Source organism: Rhinolophus hipposideros (assembly GCF_964194185.1).
Source record: "Rhinolophus hipposideros genome assembly, chromosome: 18".
Taxonomy (NCBI): Eukaryota; Metazoa; Chordata; class Mammalia; order Chiroptera; family Rhinolophidae; genus Rhinolophus; species Rhinolophus hipposideros.
Window position 1 is genome coordinate 26627192 of NC_138064.1, and position 21194 is coordinate 26648385.

Genomic DNA, 21194 nt, shown 5'->3' on the forward strand with positions numbered 1-21194 from the left:
TCACAGATAATGATATATTCAAAGTATATAAAATCCTGAAGTTCTGCCTATTCTTCATTTTCTTTATTTCATACTCCTGGAAATAAATAAAATGATGCATTTCCAAGACGCAAAAAGCACAGCAGGAGCCTTTGGGTTCTGAATAAGATTACTTGAGCTAAGGACATCCACAGTGAATCTCTTTCCTCCAAGTGAGCCAAAGTGAGTTAAGCATGGTCCAGTTCCACCACAAACATTTTGCCAGGGTTTCTACTACGGATGGCAGACAGAGGTTATATGATCTGTTTAGTACCTCAGAGGTCACCTTGGGTCTCATAATAGACTCAATAATAGCTGATATCTAAAGCTCCCATGTATCAACCTTTTTTTGCCAAACTGTAATAATTTAATTAAAACAGTACAAAGATAAGTAAATTAAGACATGGACACAATACATAGTAATTTTTAAGTCATTTCAATAGGACTGAATCCACATATTTCTATATTTCCAAAGTAATGTCAAAAGTATTATAATTCATTAAATTAAAAACTAAAAATATATATTAAAAATATTTCATATTTTCTAATTCTCAGAACGTAAGTTCCAACTTTGCTAAATAAGATACTACTTTGCATGTATAAAACTAATTTAAAAACAAATCTAGTAAGAGTAGACTCCAGGATATTTGAATATCTCTCAAATGAAAACTGCCACTTGGAACAGGCTATTGACTTAAGTGTTAAGTAAAATGGAAAACAAATTAATCATATGTTTAATGATTTATATTTCCAAAATATTTATCTATAAGAAAAGGTGCATCCTGAAAAACAACATGGTTTCAAAGCTGCTAAAAAGTACTTTGACATTTTATTGTATTTATTTTCAAAAAAAAAGAGATATACAGAACAAAATAAAAATGTATGAGACAGGAAGAAAGATATGACAACTTCAAAGAAAGTAGAAGGTGATGCATGTGTGTAAAGACAATGGAAAGATAGGTACCAACAAGTCCATTGGCACTTCTATAAAAGATGAAAAGTCTCTAGATGACATAGTGTGTAAAGAAAATGAAAAGAAAACCTGAAAGCTTTCAAGTTACATTAAAGTTATTAGAAAATATACCAAAAAGTACAAACATCAATTTTAAAGTAACTTCAAAGAGGACATAGGTAAGCTAATTTATATTTTCTTCAAAAGCAATTTACTTCCCTAAGAGCAAGTGAAAAGTTTCCACCTAAAAAATAATGCAGAGAAAATGTCTAGGTAACAGATACTTAAACAGAAGTATCCCAGGCTGCTTTTACAGTAATTCTCTAGTTTCACCAATAAGTTATGATTAATATACAAGGAGAAAGGGTCTAATTTCATTCCTAACCATAAAGAGCTAGAAAAAAGACCCTTCCAAAGTACCCTGACTTCCGTTGCATAACCACAGTAGGAGATGGAGAGAACTCATTTGTGAAATACTAAGTACCTACTGTGAACCAAACCTAGTGGTACGTCGTAGACACAGAGTGGACAGCTCCTATCCATGTGGATTTCAGGTCTGTGAGTCTACAGACACCAAACAATTACATGAAAAATTACTTATAAATATGGTAAATGCAGCTGAAGTGAAGTAAAAGATTAAAATCACACACTGCTCAAATTTTAAAAAATCTCAACTACTACAATCAAAATTGTTCTGAAAGAGTGAGTCATATTTTGAATACCCTTCATAATAAAACTCTACATACACGTTAAAGATGAGGATAGAGAAAATGCGTAACAAGTTTTAAAAAATAAATTCTCAAAGGAACACATTTAAGTCTGATGCTGGCAACCCACAGGCGAGAATGGAAAAAGACTAAGTTCAAATTGGCAAAAGGTGATAATAATCAAGTATGATAGCAAAAGCATTACTGAAATGACTAAACATAAAATCCAGATAAGATACTGGGATTGTAAGTGATGGTAGGAGATACCTGGGTAACTAGGCTGCTGGGTAACTGTGAGAATAAAGATGGCTACTGGACTAGAAATACAAAGAAGGAGGACTCACAACATACTGAAGTCAAAGCAATTTGGATTTAATTAGGGTTATTTTACATACATCTTAAAATTAAAATTGAATATTATTTCAAATATAGTTGAATATTATATAATCTCTCTTTCCCCGATGCAGAAAGCCATTCAAAAAATACCCCCGATAGCCATATAGCTTTAACTATTCCAAAGAAAAAGCAGCATGTTCCACTGTAAGACAGTTCTAATTGCTGGTCCTAGTTTTACTGTCTGAACTTATCTGAGCAGTCATGTAAGAGAAGCTTAAATATTTAAAGATAAATGACCAGGTCATTATTATGTAAAGAGTCTCTCTGTTCATTCATTTATTAAACTGATAAACATGCAAAAAATTTAATTATAATTGTGATAAGGTCAGCAAAAGAAAATAGTGCTATGGAAATACTTTTTCAATTATTCCTCAGAGTATCTTTCTAGAATTCCATTGTAATATCACATTAGGTTTTGCTGTCTTAGCTCACAGTAACTGAAATTGGGAGATTGTGGCAATAATAATACAGGATTAATTAATGCTTTACAATAGATGTATCATCTCAGCCATTTTTCATTTGAGGGTCCAACTAGAAACATAATTTTAGCACTGTATTACATATCACAAATAACAGAGAGGGGAAAAAGGCTGTATCATTTTTGTTTTTCTTTTAAAAATATCATCAGTGGCATTAACCAACAAAGAAATGTAAATCAGAACCACGATGAGATTCCACTTCACACACAAGAACGGCTATAAATCAAAAGGATAGCAATAATAAGTTTTGGTGAGGACATGGAAAACTAGAGCCCTCATGCACTGCTGGTGAGAATGAAAACTAGTACAGCCACTTTAGAAAATAGTCTAGCAGTTCATCAAAAGTTAAAATTAGAGTTAAATATGACCAAGTAATTCCACTCCCAGGGAAAAGCTCATGCTCACAGAAAAACTTGTACATGAATATTCACAGCAGCATGATTTATAACAGCAAAAGTGGGGGAGGGATTTTTCATCAAAGTGACAGATGAATAGATAAATAAAATCTGGTATAACGAAGTACTTTATAAAAATAAAAAGAAATGAACTACTGTATGCTCTAACATGAAAATCTTGAAAATATTATGCTAAGTGAAAAAACCCAGTTATAAACAACTTGTATATTCCATTTTAATGAAATATCCAGAATAGGCAAATCTATAGTGATAGAAAGATTAGTAGTTACCTAGGGCTTGGGGTTGGGAGAGTGGAAAATGAAGTCACTGCTAATGGTATAGGATATTTTTTTTTTGCAGGGAGTGATGAAAATGTTCTAAAATTAAACGTGGTAATGGCTATACAACTCTATGAATATATAATAATAAAAAACAGTGAATTGTACAACTTTAATGGGTAAATTGTATGGTATATGAATTATATCTCAGCAAAGCTGTTATAAATAGTATCAGTCATAACTGGATCAAGAATTAATATTAATAATAAATTTTCCATTACTGCTTAAATGACTAAATTTTATATTTAAGTTATCTCTAAGTAAAGCTAAAATGCCACTTACAAAATTATTTCAACTTCCATCAGTGATGAAAAACTAAATATTGTGAAATCTACCTATTGATTCTATATCATTTAATGATGTGAAGTGTTTAAGTAAGTGTGAATAAACTACTGCACTACTGAACTTTCCAAAAGTATTAATGCATCTGTCATTCATTTCCAACACCTATGGCTTCAAGTAAAATTTACGTAGAGTTATAAACCATTTTCCCACTTCAGTTTTAAATGTCAAAAGAAATGTAGAAGTCACTCTATTAGTTTCTATCACTGCCGGAATAAATTATCACAAATTTAGTGGCTTAAAACAAAACGAATGTATTAACTTACAGTTCTTTAGGTCAGAATTCTGATATGGGTGTCACTGGGCTAAAATCAAGGTGTTGACAGGGCTTTCTGGAGGCTCTAAAGGGAGAATCGGTTTGCTTGCCTTTTTCATCTCCCAGAGGCTGCCAACACTCCATGGCTCATGGGCCCCTTCTTCCATCTTCAAAGGCAGGAATACTGCATCTCTCTGACCCACGGTCTGTAGTCACATCTCCCTCTTACTTACAGCCAGGAAAGGTCCTCTCCTTTACGGTACTCAGGTGATTAGATTGGGCCCACATGGATAATCCTGGTTAATCTTCCCATTTTAAGGGCCAGAATTTAATATCTGCAAAGCCCCTTTTGCCATGTAAGATAACATATTCACAGGTTCTGAGGATCAGGACATGAGTTCAAACAAGATAAAAGTTCTTCTTACCCAAGGCCACATAAAGGATAATTGGCAGAGTATGGAGTCGAAATCACATGTACCATGTTAGTTCAAGTACCTTCTACCACACACTAGGCTATCTTATAGGTTTTGATGCTATTTAAAACAGTCAAGAATTTGATTTTGTGCCCTTTACCTTTTAAAGGGAATAATGCTACAAAGGAATTGTCCTAGAGAGGAAAATGTCATTATATTTTAAATGGTTACTTTCTCAATTGTAATTATAAGGCATACCCATATACAAAATATTTCTAATTGAATAAATACAATGAAGTTATTTAAGTTAAAAACTCTTAAATCAACCAACACACTGATGATCAGAATTTCCTTAGCACAGAAATAATTTAAAGAGAAATGAGCTGTCTCAAACAAATATTCACATCTATTCATCTTAAAAAAAATTAAATGGTTGAAATAGTGACTCTTTTTACTAAAGGTGTGCTAATACTCATTAATAATAACTTTAATTGATAAGTTAATCTACATTAAAACTAAATGATTAAGACAATTCAATTAACTTCTTTACAAATATTCCAGGATAGTAATGCAAGATCCTGTTGCCATTAAGAGATGCCTATCATAAAAACATGTTGTAAGGAAGACAGCAAGAAGTATTATGATACCCAAATATGGTTCCAAATTTTTACACTAAATTTTATGCTAAAGACTCCAATGCTTTTACAGTGACTGACTTTAAACATTTTTACAGTGACTGTTACTTTAAAAATTTTAACTTTCTAATACCCAGGTTTTGGGCAATGAAGGAAAATGAAGACTTTCTCTGCCAGTAAAATACTTTCCTACTAGTAACAGTAAACTTGTAGTCTGTTGCTCACCACAATCTTCTATTTTTCTTCTTCCATTTGACAACTATCATGTTAACTGCTAGGGCAATTTAACGATACCTCTTATATGGACACTATATTTTCTAATTTATATTACATTTCCTTAAGGGTCAACTTTCTATCATCCTTCTAGGTCCTAGAGGGCATAGAGCACGCCTTCATCTTGGTATTCTATTCCTCATGTATTGCCCAATGCCTTACATTATTAGTTTCTCAATAGGGATATGTTGAAAAAAATTAACCTGATCATGATTCAAGAGTAGGACAAGGAGTCACAGGCACAGACTGGAGAGTATACGAAGACCGGATTCCCAGGCAGCCAATTTTTACTGCTTACCATAGAGGACTACTCAATTCAGGAATAAATATGACCAAAGCACTCACACAAAACTGCCTATAATTTTGACAACTGTGAAGAAAATATAACATAAATTCATGTTTCTATATATTATCAACAAAAGTTCACCGGAAACTACTGTCCCTTTCCTGGTCTCTGAAGGGACCAAGAGAACAAAATGAGCTAAAATGTCACTGAAGCTGGGAATTATGTTGCATGCATCAGAGGTCATAATCTACCCTCTGAGTGATATGAGATAAAGCTGAAAATTAGAAAAATCAAACCAGATGAAATAAACTGTAGAATTATTGGGATCTCGAAAGATGTAAAAAACAATTAAGTGTTAAAAATAGAATACTGTAAAATGGTAAAATGGACTATGTGATACGAGACAGGGATTGCATCACAGATCAGTAAAACAGCAACCTATAAGGTCAATGGGATTACAAAATTGTTTTGGCTCAATCCCAAAGAAACAACCTGGAAAGATAGAAGGAAAAAGACATTATTTGAAACCAGTGGAATGGAAGCACTATAATAAAAATTCATAGTTGAAACATAAGAACCACATAACATTTTAAGAAGTATGAGAAAAAGATTTTTCTTTAAATTCAAATAATGTAGGAACCAAAGGCAAACACTACATCTGAAGTATGGTCATTTTACATTTAAAGGTGGCTAGGTATATAAATTAATTCACTGTCCTATAAAAAGGCTTTCATGCAAGAAAAGAAAAGCAATTCTTCCAGTACAAAAGAAGCTGAATTATGTTAGGATAAATGAGATTCCAGTCCCAAGGACTAAGCATTTGCATTCCTACAATAAATGAAAAATATATTAAAAAATTAACCCCAATTAGTATTATTGGCTTTCAATACAGAAATTAAAACTACAAGAGAAAACTACTAGCTTTAACCAGAATGTACAATTAGACATCTGAGAGTTTTTATTCTATAAAGTGATGTTACCATATATACTTAATGTACAGATTTAAAGCATAGGTTGAACCACTACAAAATAAATGAATTACATCAAAGCTGACTTTTGAAATAGACACTAGCAACAGATGATATAAATTACAGGAATTCTGAAGAATTGCTTAATTCAATCAAAATGAGAGGGACTCTCCTGCCAAAGTCTCTAATAAGAAAAGCCCTATACTCATTTGTGCAGCTTCTGTAAATAAAAAGAAGGGAGAAAAAAAGTCACTGGGTTAACCAAGACTTGACATATCATTTATCACAAGAACCTTTATTTTTTAAGATTCTCTACTTGATCTATGTTAATGAACTCCCTTATAATTACATTTATAAGAAAGAAAAAGAAAAGGGAGAAAAAATAAACCTGTGACTCACTCATAAATGAATGGCAAACATGTGACAAGTCAGCTGGATATCCAGCAAGCTAGGAAAGGAGTTAAGCCTGTCTCTATTTAAATACTGCTGAACCTGTAAAATGCCCAGGTTCACTTCCTTTGGCCTACAGTAACAGTATCCTCTCGGTATTTTACAACTCTTCAAGTGACTGTATGTATGCTGTCAAAGATCCGTTTAACCACTTGATCAAGAACTTACTGTATGCCTTGCACAATGCTCAGAGCTAGGAGATTATGGATGAAAAAGACAGTATCAAAATCCCCAACGAGGAAAGAGAAGGATTTTTAAACCTGCAGTTGGTTATGCCAGATTTCCTGTGGTCAATCTGGCACACACCACCACCACCACCACCGTCACTACCACCACCTTACATACTCTAAGGCTGGAAACCACATTTCCCATAGTCCCCTTCCCTGCACAGCTGCATGTTAGTAACCTCAGATTTAAAACAGATAAGGAAAATGAAGGTCATTTTTCTCAGGGGGTCATGGAAGTCAGATGCTTGAATTTTTCAGATGCTGCAGCCTTATAGACCTTTCCATCAGCTTCCACTCCACAGTTATGGCAGGCTTTGCAGACTTCCCCACAAATTCATTTTTCCACCCACTCACAAGTGCTCTTCAGGCTGAGATCTTCACTGTTAAGTTCTCTGACCTAATGTAAGCTGCGACCACCTGCTCAATGCTTCAGGATAAATATTTCATTGACAGTGTTTCAGCAGAGCTTGACCAATCTATGTTGACAGCATTCTTGACATCCACATCGCCAGCTATGCCAATAGTGGATAAACCCCTAATTCTCCACAGAGTGCCTTCCATTTATTTTCCTGACCAAACCCTTAGTCACTAAGCTGCTGGAAGCATGGGAAGCCTCTGATTCTGGCCCAAGGAAAAGAGCCAGGAACAATAACTAGTAATCGCATCTGGAAAGGCAGCATAATAAAGAAGTTTAAAGTATGGGCTCTGGAGCTAGCTAAATTTGATTCCTGGCTCTACCACTTAGAAGCTGTACGTCCTTAGGCAAGTTATTTAAACTCTGCCTCAATTCCTCATCTGTAAGGCAATGATATTAATAATTACTTCATAGAATAGTTATGACAAGTGGATTAATACAAAATACATAGTCAATAAAGAAAAGGCAAATAAAAATATGCTTTTCAACCCTTATCCTTTAGACTTGGTCCATCTATTTGTCTCCAGTAATAAAATAGAGTATAATGGCCTCTAAGGCACTGAAATACTGGACATGGGATATTTACAAGCCAATCTTAGATGTTACAAAGTGGTATCTCTGGAGCAGAAAACAATGTGTGAAGAATTTTCTAAAACCAGCTCATTTCTCTTTTACTTATTAATACTTGCATATGTCTATTACTTGAACTATCCCCACACTACTTATCCATATGGCTCACTGATAGTTTTTTTAACTTTTTGACAGATAACACCAAAAGAAATGTAAGATAATCGAAGTTCAAATATGTACCTTTGTGTTAAAGACAGATTCAAGCCATGTGAATTTGGGTTGGGGGACGGGAACGTTGGCAGGCAAGTCAAAGGACACTAATTATATTTTTTAACTTCATACAACTAATGAGTATTTACATATTACTTTTATCGTTAAAATTTAAAAATAATTCTAACATTTAGAATGATAAATTGCAAAAGAAAAAAAATGATGGTAACCCAACAATTAAATATAAGATAACATTAAAATATGAATCAGAGAGAATCTGTATGTTTGTATAGGCAGAGTATTTTCAAAAAGTATAGTATTTTCATTTTTACACTTAGATATAGCTCTTTTAACACTATTTTTAACACTAAATCTTTAGTGCTATAATTTTTTTCAAGTAACTTTTATGGCTAATCTTTTTACCACCTTTAGATAAAAAAAAATCTAGGGGAAAAAGGTAATAATAGGACTATTCACTCTGAAAAGCATCGATATCTTATTGAATTTTCTGTCTCAAAATATGCTGTATTCATTCAGATTTCTATAAATCCTTATTAAGGAAACCAGAGTAGAATGAAATGAAAAATGACTTTCCTCAGTATCCAATAATAAAAATATAGTAAGGATTGCTGAAGTATTCTATTCTCCATTGCACTCTCTAGATATGATAAATGGAAACTGCCTGTCAGCAGGAAAAAGTGGGTGCCATTCTTCTAACAGTAGTCTTGTTTGGCTCAAAGCAGGCGTTGGAGCACAAAGATTTAGTCTATGGGCCTAGCTCATTCCTCTTCACACTGATCAAACCATATGAATAAATCAAAAAAGCTAAGATGCAATAAGCCAAACGTTTTAGGTCCATTTGGAGTGACTAATTAGGAAAGGAAAGAAAAAAAAAAGAGAAAAGAAAACCACTACATACTTTTCCATCTTTACTCTCAATACAAAAGCATACTTCCCCCTCCCTTGCCCCCACAGCAAGTTTCATATAGTATTCACAATTTGGAGGAAAAAAGCAAACCAACATAGAAGAACAGCAAAATAAACATATGCTGGTGGCTAAAATATACGCATGCTGTCAGTGTACTTACTGATTTGCTACTTCTAATCTTTTTCTTTTCTGTTTGATTTTTTTTAACATCAATTTCCTCAAGATAGAATAACCTTCAAACATTTTATTAACTTCTACGCTATTGCACTGTAATTGCCAATGCTCTTACACAAGCTTGAAAAGGAAAAGTATTCACTTTCAACTGAAAGTACAAAGAAAAAGAGTGTGAATCTAATATTTAATGTGAATTAACTCAGTTATGCAAGGCAGTAAGTGGACATGTGCCTGCATTCGCATACATAACACTAAGCTGTGGAAACACACATGAACATTCTGGTATCAGATTAGAGCACCCCATTTCCAACTATGCTTGCTACCTGATAACCAAAGGTTTTACTACAACTCTATTTGTACCTCAACTAAATGTTCCTCTACAGATATCAGAAAAGACAAGAGTTCTTAATCAGCTTATCTGGGTTCAATTCCTGTGTGCTTACTATCTATAAGAGCACAGGTAAATTATCAAAACTTTCTGTGTCTCAGGTTCATTTTGAGTAAAATAGACGTTATAATAAACACTAACTTATTTTTTTCAAGGAGGTTGTAGGTGGAGAATTAGTACACTGTGTGGCATATGATGAGTCATCAACAAATGTTTGGTATTATTAAATCATCTTATATAAAGGTAAACTAACCCTCCACGAACTAACCCTTCTGACTTACCTACCTTTGAAAAATGAAATAAAGTATAAAATATGCCATGGTCAAGGAATAGTAAGACATACCAAGTAATGAAAAGGTTGGTTTATTAGCAGTATGGATAAACAGAAGTTAAATTAATAGCAGCAATATACCAGAATTTATTTAAACATTCCAACATATGAATCTCTTTCTTTGCCCTTTAAATGATTTTAGGGCATGATTTTACTTTTAAAAATATAGATGCAAAGTATGAAAACTGAGAAAGTTATAGAAGGGGGTATGGAAAACTATTCCATAAAAGTGGAATTGCAATCAACAGAAATCCTGATCAGTTTGTGTTTTTGATGACCTTGGACAACTCCAAAGAAATAGCCCTTTCAAAAAGAGATTAAAGTGCTGTGTGCTTACTTCTATTGTAATGTCTGAATTTTTAAAAATAAAATTATTCTAGCACAATGCTAATTCACGTATCCCACAAAATTGATTATTGAAACAAGAGAATAATTATTTTTACTAGTATGAAATAACCCCAAACTACTTTTCTAAAAATTGTGCTATCACTATAATCCAAGGGTACATAACAGATTTAACCAAAATGGAGAAAATTATAGAACAAATGATCATTTTAAAAGTTTTTTGATTGATATATTATTTTGAAATAAGAAACTGAAGCTTAGCGTATGTCATAAATTCCCTATGTCACAAAGGTAAAATTTTTTTCAAACTTTTGATGGAATAATATGACTATTGTGAAATGAACTACACTTTGATCAATAAAGGCAGGAAAAATATAAATTGACAAAAGCAAAAACAGTATTATAAGAAATTTAAAGATGGACCATCCCACAATGTAATATATGTACTTAAAAAAAAGTGTAAGGAGGAAGATACTAGAAACAACAATTGATAAAGGGAGAGATAAATCAGTGATTTATTGTGAATGGTACTTGGTTATACAAATTAGCAGGCAGTTATATAGCTGGATTCCCATAATTAATAGTGTATCAAGATAATAAACTAGTGTAGTGCTCCTCATTGTAACCATACCATCTAATAATTTAAATTGTTACTACAACTGTGAAACAGAAATGATAGGTAAAAAATGAAAGTGACAATAGGAACTCAGCCTAAATGGTAAGATCAAGATCAAAATGATCCATCATTCTCTTCTGTATCTCTCATCTTACATTCCTCAATCAAGTACCTGACCAAACAAACATGCTCTTCAAAGGTTTTTTGATAGATTGATGGAGGAAAGAAGGAAAAAAAGTAATAGTGTTAACCACAAATCTTATCCAGATAGTTATTTTCAAATTTTAGTCTGTATAAAAATACACCTAAGGGGCCGGCCCGGTGGCTCAGGCGGTTGGAGCTCCATGCTCCTAACTCCGAAGGCTGCCGGTTCGATTCCCACATGGGCCAGTGGGCTCTCAACCACAAGGTTGCCAGGTTCGATTTCCTGCAAGGGATGGTGGGCAGCACCCCCTGCAACTAATGACTGAACACGGCACCTTGAGCTGAGCTGCCACTGAGCTCCTGGATGGCTCAGTTGGTTGGAGCGCGTCCTTTCAACCACAAGGTTGCTGATTCGTCTCTCGCAAGGGATGGTGGGCTGTGCCCCCTGAAACTAGCAAGGGCAACTGGACCTGGAGCTGAGCTGCACCCTCCACAACTAAGACTGAAAGGACAACAACTTGAAGTTGAACGGCACCCTCCACAACTAAGATTGAAAGGACAACAACTTGGAAAAATACACGCTGTTCCCCAAAAAAGTCCTGTTCCCCTTCCCCAATAAAGTCTAAAAAAAAAAAAAATAAAAAAAAATACACCTAGGAAGTCTGCTTAACCCAACTCTCTAATTGTAATTCATCAGCTCTAGGATGGGTCCAAAGTCTACATTTCAACCAACAACCCGGGTGATCCTGATGCAAGTCATCTGGAACACCATTTCCAAGGATGGTAGTCTGTGCTGTGATAAAAAATGTGCCTTGGAATAAATGCTCCTTGATAAAATTAAGTTACAAAAGAGAAAAATTAGGAAAAATAATAATTTTTCTAAACAGTAGTATTTCTCAAAGCTTCAATATGCATTTGAATTCCCCCAAGAGAGAAAAAAACTATATTTCCTAAAATTGCTGGCCAAGGAATCCTTTCTTGTGTTTTACCCACAAATATCTACAAGAAGACTAAAACATTTACACAACTAGTGTAATCATGGTGGTAGTGAGACAGAGAATAAGATGAAAGCAATTGGACTAAATTAGAAAATTTAAAAGCTTCCTTATAATTCTAATTCTAAAAAATAGGATCCTCTTTTATCTTAAATAACACTAAACTATGGGCACATAAATATCACCATAATGTGTACAAAATATCCCTCTGCATGATAACTCCAAAGGTAAAGAGGATAATACTGGCCGTAAGGATTTCTTTAAACAATAAAGAAACTAGAAATAACAAGTTTCATAAGAGGATAACCTTTGTAGATACAGACATATATAAAGTCATAACAGCTTTTCTCTAAGATCTTAAGAATAGTTGCAGATATTGGCATCAAACAGTTACAGAAAATATTTTAGAAATAGAAACAAGCAGGCTTAAAGAAGTAAAATCCTCTCTAGTTCATTTGTAAACAAAATATATTTGTGAAGTCCCCCAAAAAAGTGTTATACCAGTGAAAATTATAAATAAAACTATGTCAAGTTGAGAGCACCCAAAAGTAATTAGTTCAATTATCTAAGAGATAACAATTCCCAGATATGTCTCATCGATTTCAAATGAGCCCATCACACAAAACTGAATGAAATAATCTAAGCGACTTCTCTTAAATGAGACCTTTTAAGTAATTATAGTGGGTTACTACAGATTAAAGAAAACTTTTTCTTTAAGGAATAAAATAAAGACTTTCTAAAACTAAACAGGTAACAAAACAAATAATGACAACTATCCCTAAAAATATCTTTACATCTCCCTCAGGCGAAGGCAGATTTTTGTAAAGTACTGGCTTTGGCTCAAGGTAATAAGGTAAAAAATGGTATCTGGGGTTGATAACTACAAACCAGATCTCATGGGTTGAAAGTAAAAATTCATACTGTTTGTGTAATGGAAAAGAGACACACACGCCAAGCTTTTATTCAAAATAGTCTTAGGTTTGTAGGGCTCCTAGGCATTCTGGTAATAACAATATAAATGTTTTCTGGAAGAAATTCTTTAAACGCTGACCTCACAGAATTTTCAATGCAAAATAGGCTTGATAGAAAAACTAGAAAAGACTTGCATATACATTTCCTAGAAGAAGAAATACAACTGACCAAAAATATATAAATAGATGCTCAACTGTCATTACTATTGAAGGAAATGCAAAATAAAGTGACTATATACTATTTTATATGTATCACATTGGAAAGCATTAGAACATTGGACAAAAGATTGGAAGCAACAGTATAATTATTCATTGCTGGTATGAGTGCAAACATTTGGAAAACATCAGAATTATCTTGCAAAACAGAAGATGCAAATATCCTATAGCTAAGCAAATCCACACCTTGGTACAAACTAACAACACTTTGTGTTACCATGCTGCAGAAAACATTTACAAAATATTCAAAACAGTTGTTTATAAAAGAAAAAATATGGAAACAGCAAAACTGACAATCTACAGAACAAAAGATAAAATAAGTAATAATCTATTCTTGCAAAAAATAATATGCTTTCGAGAAAATAAATGAACTACAACTACACAGATCAGCAAGTATGAATCAAATCAGTATGATGTTGGTCAAAGTATCAAGTAATAGAAGGAAAAAGTTTGACTCCATTCATACAAAATTCAAAAGCAGCAATGCTATGTTTCATGTATGAACACATATATTTGTAGTGTAATTAAAAAGAAGATAATGAGAAATATAGAAATGAGGAAGGAAGTGACCTCTGGGCTAACTAGATGTGGATGTGATCACCGAGGAATTCAAAGGGGACTTCAAAGGCTTTGGTAATGTTCCATTTCTTAAGTAGGTTGGTACTTTCATTATATTAATAATGGTATTCACTATTATCTTGCTTTAAGTTGAATATATAAACTATAAATTCTCAGGTTATATGTGGTATATGTCATAATGTATAACAAGAAACTCTTAAAAATAACCAATAGCAATACACGCGTTTCTTTCTTTGGCTCTTGATTATATGTTCACCCTTTGTCTTTCTCACCTCTCAAATTCTGGCCTCAGAATTTTGCGGTGATTATGATAAAAAGGGAATAAATTACCGTGTTTCTTATTGGAATCTTCTTGGGTTCGGGAGGCATATCCTGGGGAACAAATTTCACTGGTTCCTTAATCTGCCTCCTTGATCGTTTGGTCCCATCTGGTAAGGTTTCCATGGCCATGTCTGCTTCCATGTCACTGCTCCCTGCCTGGTCACATTCAGAACACTGCCTACATTGAAGAAAAAAAAAAAAGTTCATACATTTACTTTTACCTTCTAGTGTTAGCATTGGTTTCCATGAATGCAAAATTCATGTATATGTTAAGAATATATAAAAATATACATGGGCATATGTCAGCACAGCGTATTAATGACTATACATACAGAAAGGCACACGCATGCCTGTAAGAATGACAATAGTAAGTCTCTAAAGCAATTTCATGTATGCCTATAAGAACACATGTACTAATGCTGCATGTCTAAGTGAACCAGCCTAAGAGATTCAGCACTGATTAAAAAAGCAGTTTCCCTATGGAATTCATGACTTTTCCTTAAGTGGCATGTACTGTGACATCTGAAAATCAAAGTCATTCGTTAACCCTGAATCTACTCTTATCACAGCTATGTTTCTTAACCTTAGTTAATGATAAGCTGTGCTAAATATACCAACTAAAAAAAACTCTGCAGAAACAGATTCTAAGAAGTGCTGAAAAAAATAAATGAGTCATTTTAATTAGTGGCCCATACTACTTATAAAAGAAGAAATATAAACGTATTAAAAGAATTTAAAGCAGCATTAAAAAAAAATATGGGGGAAAAGATGGCAGAGCAGAAAGCAGTAGGAATCTATTTCTCCACATAGAAAACAATAGCACTGGCAGAATCTGCCTGATGTAACTCTTTTGGAACTCTGGAATCTATTGAAGGCTTGCAACTTCCAGGGAAAAGTTTGCAAGGGTAAACTTATGTGAATTCTGGTCAATTTCAGCTCTTAGCACAGTAGCGGCTACCCAACCCCAAGTCAAGCCAAGTGACAGGCACTTGTGCACATATTCCTACACTAGCTTGCAGACAGTTGGTAGGAGCCAGCATGGGCAAAACGAACCCTGTCCTTCAAATATTGGGGATCTGTGCTCTGATCACTGATTGCTGCTTTTGATCACAGAAGTACAGACAAAGAAGTGGGTGACCTCCCCTATTATTGCAAGTCCCCCTCCCCAATCTAAACTGACTTCCACAACTTAAAAGACTAGCACCCTTTATACCCATCCCCCACCTTCATTTTTCTTTTCTTCCCCTTTCGGGAGCTAGACATTAAAAACTAAGACATTAAAAAATAAGTGCAGGGCCGGCCGGGTGGCGCAGGCGGTTAGAGCTCCATGCTCCTAACTCCGAAGGCTGCCGGTTCGATTCCCACATGGGCCAGTGGGCTCTCAACAACCAAAAAAAAATAATAATAAATAAGTGCAAAATAATTAGAAAGTGACTACACTTTCCCAGGGAAAAGCTCAGAAAAAACGTGAGAAGATCTTAAGTTTACACCTCAGGCTAATCCTCAGCACAGAGATAACCCACTACAATAAAAACAAACAAACAAAGAAGTTTTTTTAAAAAAATCACAAAACACAACAAACCCTGGGAATAGAAGAGAATCTCATTTCCAGAGTTACCAAACCAAAATTCAAAATTCAGTTTTTGACAAAAACCAAAAGGCATACAAATGAACAGAAAAGTATGGTCCACTTAAGGGGAAAAAAATAAGTAAACAGAAACTGTGTAGCAAGACTTAATGGCAGATCTGCAAGACTTTAAAATAACTTATAAACATGCTCAGTGAACTAAAGGAGGCCGCAAAGAAAGTCAAGAAAACAATGTATGAACAAAATGGAAATATCAATAAAGAAATAGAAAACCTAAAAATAAACCAAAAAGAAATTCTGGAGCTGAAAAGTATAATAACTAACATGAAAAATTCACTAAGGGGATTACAAGGAGAATCTGAGCAGGCAGAAGAATCAGTGAACTTGAAGACATGGCAATGGAAATTATCAAGACTAAGGAACAGAAAGAAAACAGGATGAAGGGAAAAGGGAAAAGAGTCAAAAGGACATATGGGACATTGACAAATAAACCAACATTTGCATTGTGGAAGTCCCAGAAGAAGAGACATAGAGGCAGAGACAATGTTTGCATTAAAACTTCCCAAATATGATGGAAGACATGAACATAAACATCTAAGGAGTTCAATGAATACCAAGTAAGCTAAACTCTGAGTCCCACACCAACACCATTATAATAAAATTTTCCAAAGAGAAAGCCACGGAGAGAATCTTTAAATCAGAAAGAGAGAAGTTAACAATCATCACATACAAAGAATCCTCAATAGGATTATCAGCAGATTTATCATCAGAAACTTTGGAGGCTAGAAGGCACTGGATCAATACATTCAAAGTGTTAAAAGGAAGGGGGGATACTGTCAAAGAAGAACCCCAGGTCCAGTAAAACTGTCCTTCAAAAGTCAGAGAGAAATTAAGGTATCCCCAAACAAACAAACGCTGAGGAAGTTTGCTACCACTAGGCCTGACCTTTAACATAATCTGAAGAGAATTCTGCAAGATGAAAAAAAAAAAGAACACTATACAGTAACTCAGAGCTGTAAGGATAAATGACGATCTCAGTAAAGGTTAATACATGGTCAATTACAAAAGCTAGTATTATTGTAACAATGGTTTTGAACTACACTTTGTTTTTTTACATGATACAAGAGACTAATACATTACAAAAAATTACTACCCTAAAAGCTAGTATTATGTGACTCTGGCTTGGTAAGTCCACATGTTGAAGGATTTCAATAAACATTTCTCCAAAGAAGATACACAAATGGCGAATAAGCACATGAAAAGGTGCTCGGCACTACTAATCATTAGGGAAATGAAAATCAAAACTACAATGAGATACCACCACATGTCCACATTAAGATGACTACTATTTGAAAATAGAAACACACACAGAAAATAACAAGTGATGATGAGGGGTGGAGAAATTGGAACCCTCGTGCACTGCTGATGGGTATGTAATGGTATAACCACTTCAGAAAACAGTGTGGTGGTGCCTCAAAAAATTAAAAATAGAATTACAATATCATCCACCAATTCCAATTCTGGGTACATGCCCAAAAGCATTGAAAACTGAGTCTCAAAAAGGTATGTGTAAACCCATGTTCATGGCAGCTCTTTTCACAACAGCTAAAATGTGGGAGCTGCCCAAATATCCACTGACAAATGAATGGATAAGCAAAATGTGTTATACACAGAGGGTGACAAAAAAATACACCTTTTAAGAAAGGAAAAAAAAACTATTAAAGTTGTAATACTCAATATACACTGATAAAAGATGAATACAAGTCATGTTTGACTTCTGCAATTACAAGAGGTGCTCAAAGTGGTTACCATCAGCATCCGGACACTTCTGATTATGGCAAACTACTGCTTGAGAAATGTTGACCAAAGTGTCCACTTGTATGCCTTTTTTGGTACCCCGGTACATACAATGGAATATGATTCAGCTTTAAAAAAGAAATTCTCCAATATGCTACAACATGAATGAACCTTGTGGACATTATACTGAGTGAAATAAGCCAGTCACAAAGAGACAAATACTGTATGATTCCACTTAGATGAGTAAAAGTAATAAAAATCAGAGTCAGAAAGTAGAAGAGTGGTTCCCAAGAGTTGCAGGGAGGGAGAAGTGGGAGTTACTGTTTAATGGGTACAAAATTACAGTTTTACAAGATAAAAAACACTACAGAGACGGACGGTGATGATGGTTGGACAACATTATTAATGTATTTAATACCACTGAAATGTACCACAAAAATAATTAAGATGGTAAATTTTATATTATGTGTATTTTGCCACAATAAAAAAATTTGAAAAACACGTATGAATAACACTAAAATGGAAACATCAGTCTAGATCCGTGCTGTCCAATGGAACTTTATATAATGTTAGAATTATCTCTCCCTGCACTGTCCAGTACAGTAGCCACTAGTTATATAGCTGCTGAGCACTTACAATGTGGCTAATGTGACTGAGGAACTGATTTTAAATTTAAATTTTAATTAATTCAAATAGCTACACATGGCTAGTGGCTAATATTTGGACAGCAGATGTCTACACAATAACTGCTGGATATCTATAATGAAAACATAAAAGCCCATTTCAAAAATTCATAACAAGTTGCTAAAAGTAAATTTTTCTCACATATTTTATTCAAATTTAAAAGACTAATCAGAAAGTAATTCTCCAAAAGTCCAATTTATAAGTATTCTCTTTATAAAAATGATCGTAATATATAAAATTATATTTGATATTTAGTTTACATGTGTTGATGGGACTAATAATTTTCTTGTCAAGTATTTTCAAAGATCTCTTTTATCATTTGAATCCACGCACCAACAGTATTCACACCTCTTACTCATTGATACAGTAAACTTAATAACAAACTAATACTTATTTTTAAAAAGTAACAGCCTTAAATTTTGAACTCCCATTACAGAGGTAAATATTAAGTGCCACTTGTGTTGCTAATACAAATACATTAATTGCTAAAATACAAATTAGTATTTAAGACATTACTTTTAATATCTTAAAATTCCATTTATTTAAGCAAAACTATTGAGCATAAATTTTAACACTAAAAACATTGAACAATAAAAGAAAAACAAAGAAGTAATTTACCATGTGTTAGTTAAAATATTTCCTATATCTATTGCTAGAACAACCAAGCACTTTATTCCTTGGAATCATAGATCACTATCAAAATAAAAACACAACTGAAGTGTAATACACTAAATTGCTCCTGTTTTTTCCCACGTGAAAAGATTAAAGGCTCGTCTGAGAAGTAAATACCTTACAAAATCTTTTAATTGAAATGATGAGTATATTTTGAAATAATCTAGGGAATCTGGGTTCACTTTTTTCTAAAACTAGAAAGGCGATTTGTATAAAAAGAATACTATATCCATTCAAAAGTTTTCCATGTCCTATATTCTTCCTATATAGAATCAGTCTGTTATAGAATCAGCCTGTTAAAATTTGAACATCTGTCTATCCCTTGGACTAAAATGAAGGAAAAGATAAAACTCATCACAGGTATCATAAGCTTTCATCAAACATCTGTAATGACTCAATCAATACATGTTAATTTAATGGAAAATAATAATTAAGAAATATATGTCAAATGTTTCTAGATTTGCAAAGAATAGATGAACTTAAATATAACTAGCACAAATGACAAATACCAGAAGTAAAGCCTTTAGTGACACTAATTTAGAAATAAAATATTAAATTACAAATAAAAGCATGAATATGGAGGCAAATTCTTGATAAATTCATTGGAGTTCAAAACAAAGCATTTATAAAATTCTTATAATAAAGCAAAAGAGAATTATAAACACACTAGATAGAATTCATGCCTTAAGAACCCACTGCTAAGATACAAAATAGCCTCAATGAACTTAAAATTCATTTCTTGAAAAAAAACTTACAGCTTTATTCATGTACTACTATAATAAACACTTATGTCTGAAGTGTTCTCGCCACAGAAAAAGAAAATTGTAACATAAGGTGATGGATATGTTAGATTATGGCGATTATTTCACAATGTATACATATATCAAATCTGTGAGTTACATATCTTAAATATATACAATTTTTAATTGTCAATTATGACTCAATGAAGTTGGAAAAATATTTACAAAATTATCAATTAAAGTGTACCAAACTTAATTATGAAGCGATATAACACTTCATCCTACACTGCTGAAATGAAGCCAAACCATTTCTAATATCTAAATCCCTTCCATTTTACTTACCAGTAACTGTTTTTGGTCTTTCTTGGCATCCTTGTAAGAGGAGGGTCGAGACACCCAAGATGGTAATGCAATTTACATGTATCACACAATAAAAGAAGATGCTGATCATGGTTCTTCTTACAAATTCCACAACTTTGAAAAAAGGAAGTAAATAAAGTATTAGAAAAATAATCATAGTGAAACAGTTAATTCATAGTATATTTTTAAAATTTTAAACTAATATTGAATGTCAACAATAATTAAAAAATTAAAAATAAACACAGCAATGATGAGGTATTTATTAGCCTAACTAAATAGTAAAACATACTTCAGCAAAGTCGCAATAATTAAAACACCCTGGTGATGGTAAATGAATAGTTAGTTAGATGAACAGAATAGAATGAAAAAATCTAGAAATAAACTCAATTGCATATAGAAATATAGTATATGATAAAGGTAGTACCTCAAATCCCTGGACAACAATTAAACTTTTTAATAAATGGTGTTAGGACGAGTAGATAAAATCAGATCTATACTTTACACAAATGCAAGAATAAATTCCAAGTGGATCAAGAATCTAAGCAAAGAACATGAAAACTATGCAAGTAGAAGAAAATATGGGTGAATTATTCTACAACTTGTGCATAAAAAAGGCATTCTGTCACTAAAGATCCAAATGCAATAAAAAAATGATAAATTTGAAAAAAAAAATTCACCCCAATTTAATATTTCTTTTGTTGAAGTCAAATGTTTTTTCTTAACATATTTTTTTATAATGTCAACAAATTATTCATTCTAAATGCTTGAGAATGTAGAAAAATAGCTTGGATCTAGTATAAATTTATTGCTAGAGTCGAACCTTTCAGAGAGGGGCATGTAAGATATATATTCTCAAAAACTGATAAAAATATGAGTAATAAAATGGAAATAACTATATCTATCAACAATTACTTTAAATGTAAATGGATTGAATGCTCCAATCAAAAGACAAAGGGTGGCTGAATGGACAAGAAAAAAAAAATCCCCTTACATATATATGCTGCCTACAAAAGAC

At 33.2% G+C, this 21194-nt stretch overlaps 1 protein-coding gene across 8 annotated transcripts in view; it reads right to left on the minus strand.

Annotated features, from left to right (window-relative positions):
• The window catches only part of PHF14 (PHD finger protein 14), a gene marked incomplete at its 3' end in the record, with an annotated part of 188844 nt that overhangs the window by 106397 nt on the left and 61253 nt on the right, over positions 1-21194 (minus strand). For all 8 annotated transcript variants that reach the window (XM_081079227.1, XM_081079231.1, XM_081079229.1 and 5 more), the window contains 2 exons: positions 20162-20293; positions 14348-14516 (listed from right to left, as the gene is read on the minus strand). In XM_081079227.1, the coding sequence (XP_080935353.1) occupies positions 14348-14516; positions 20162-20293 (301 nt within the window). The remainder of the gene's footprint in view (positions 1-14347; positions 14517-20161; positions 20294-21194) is intronic.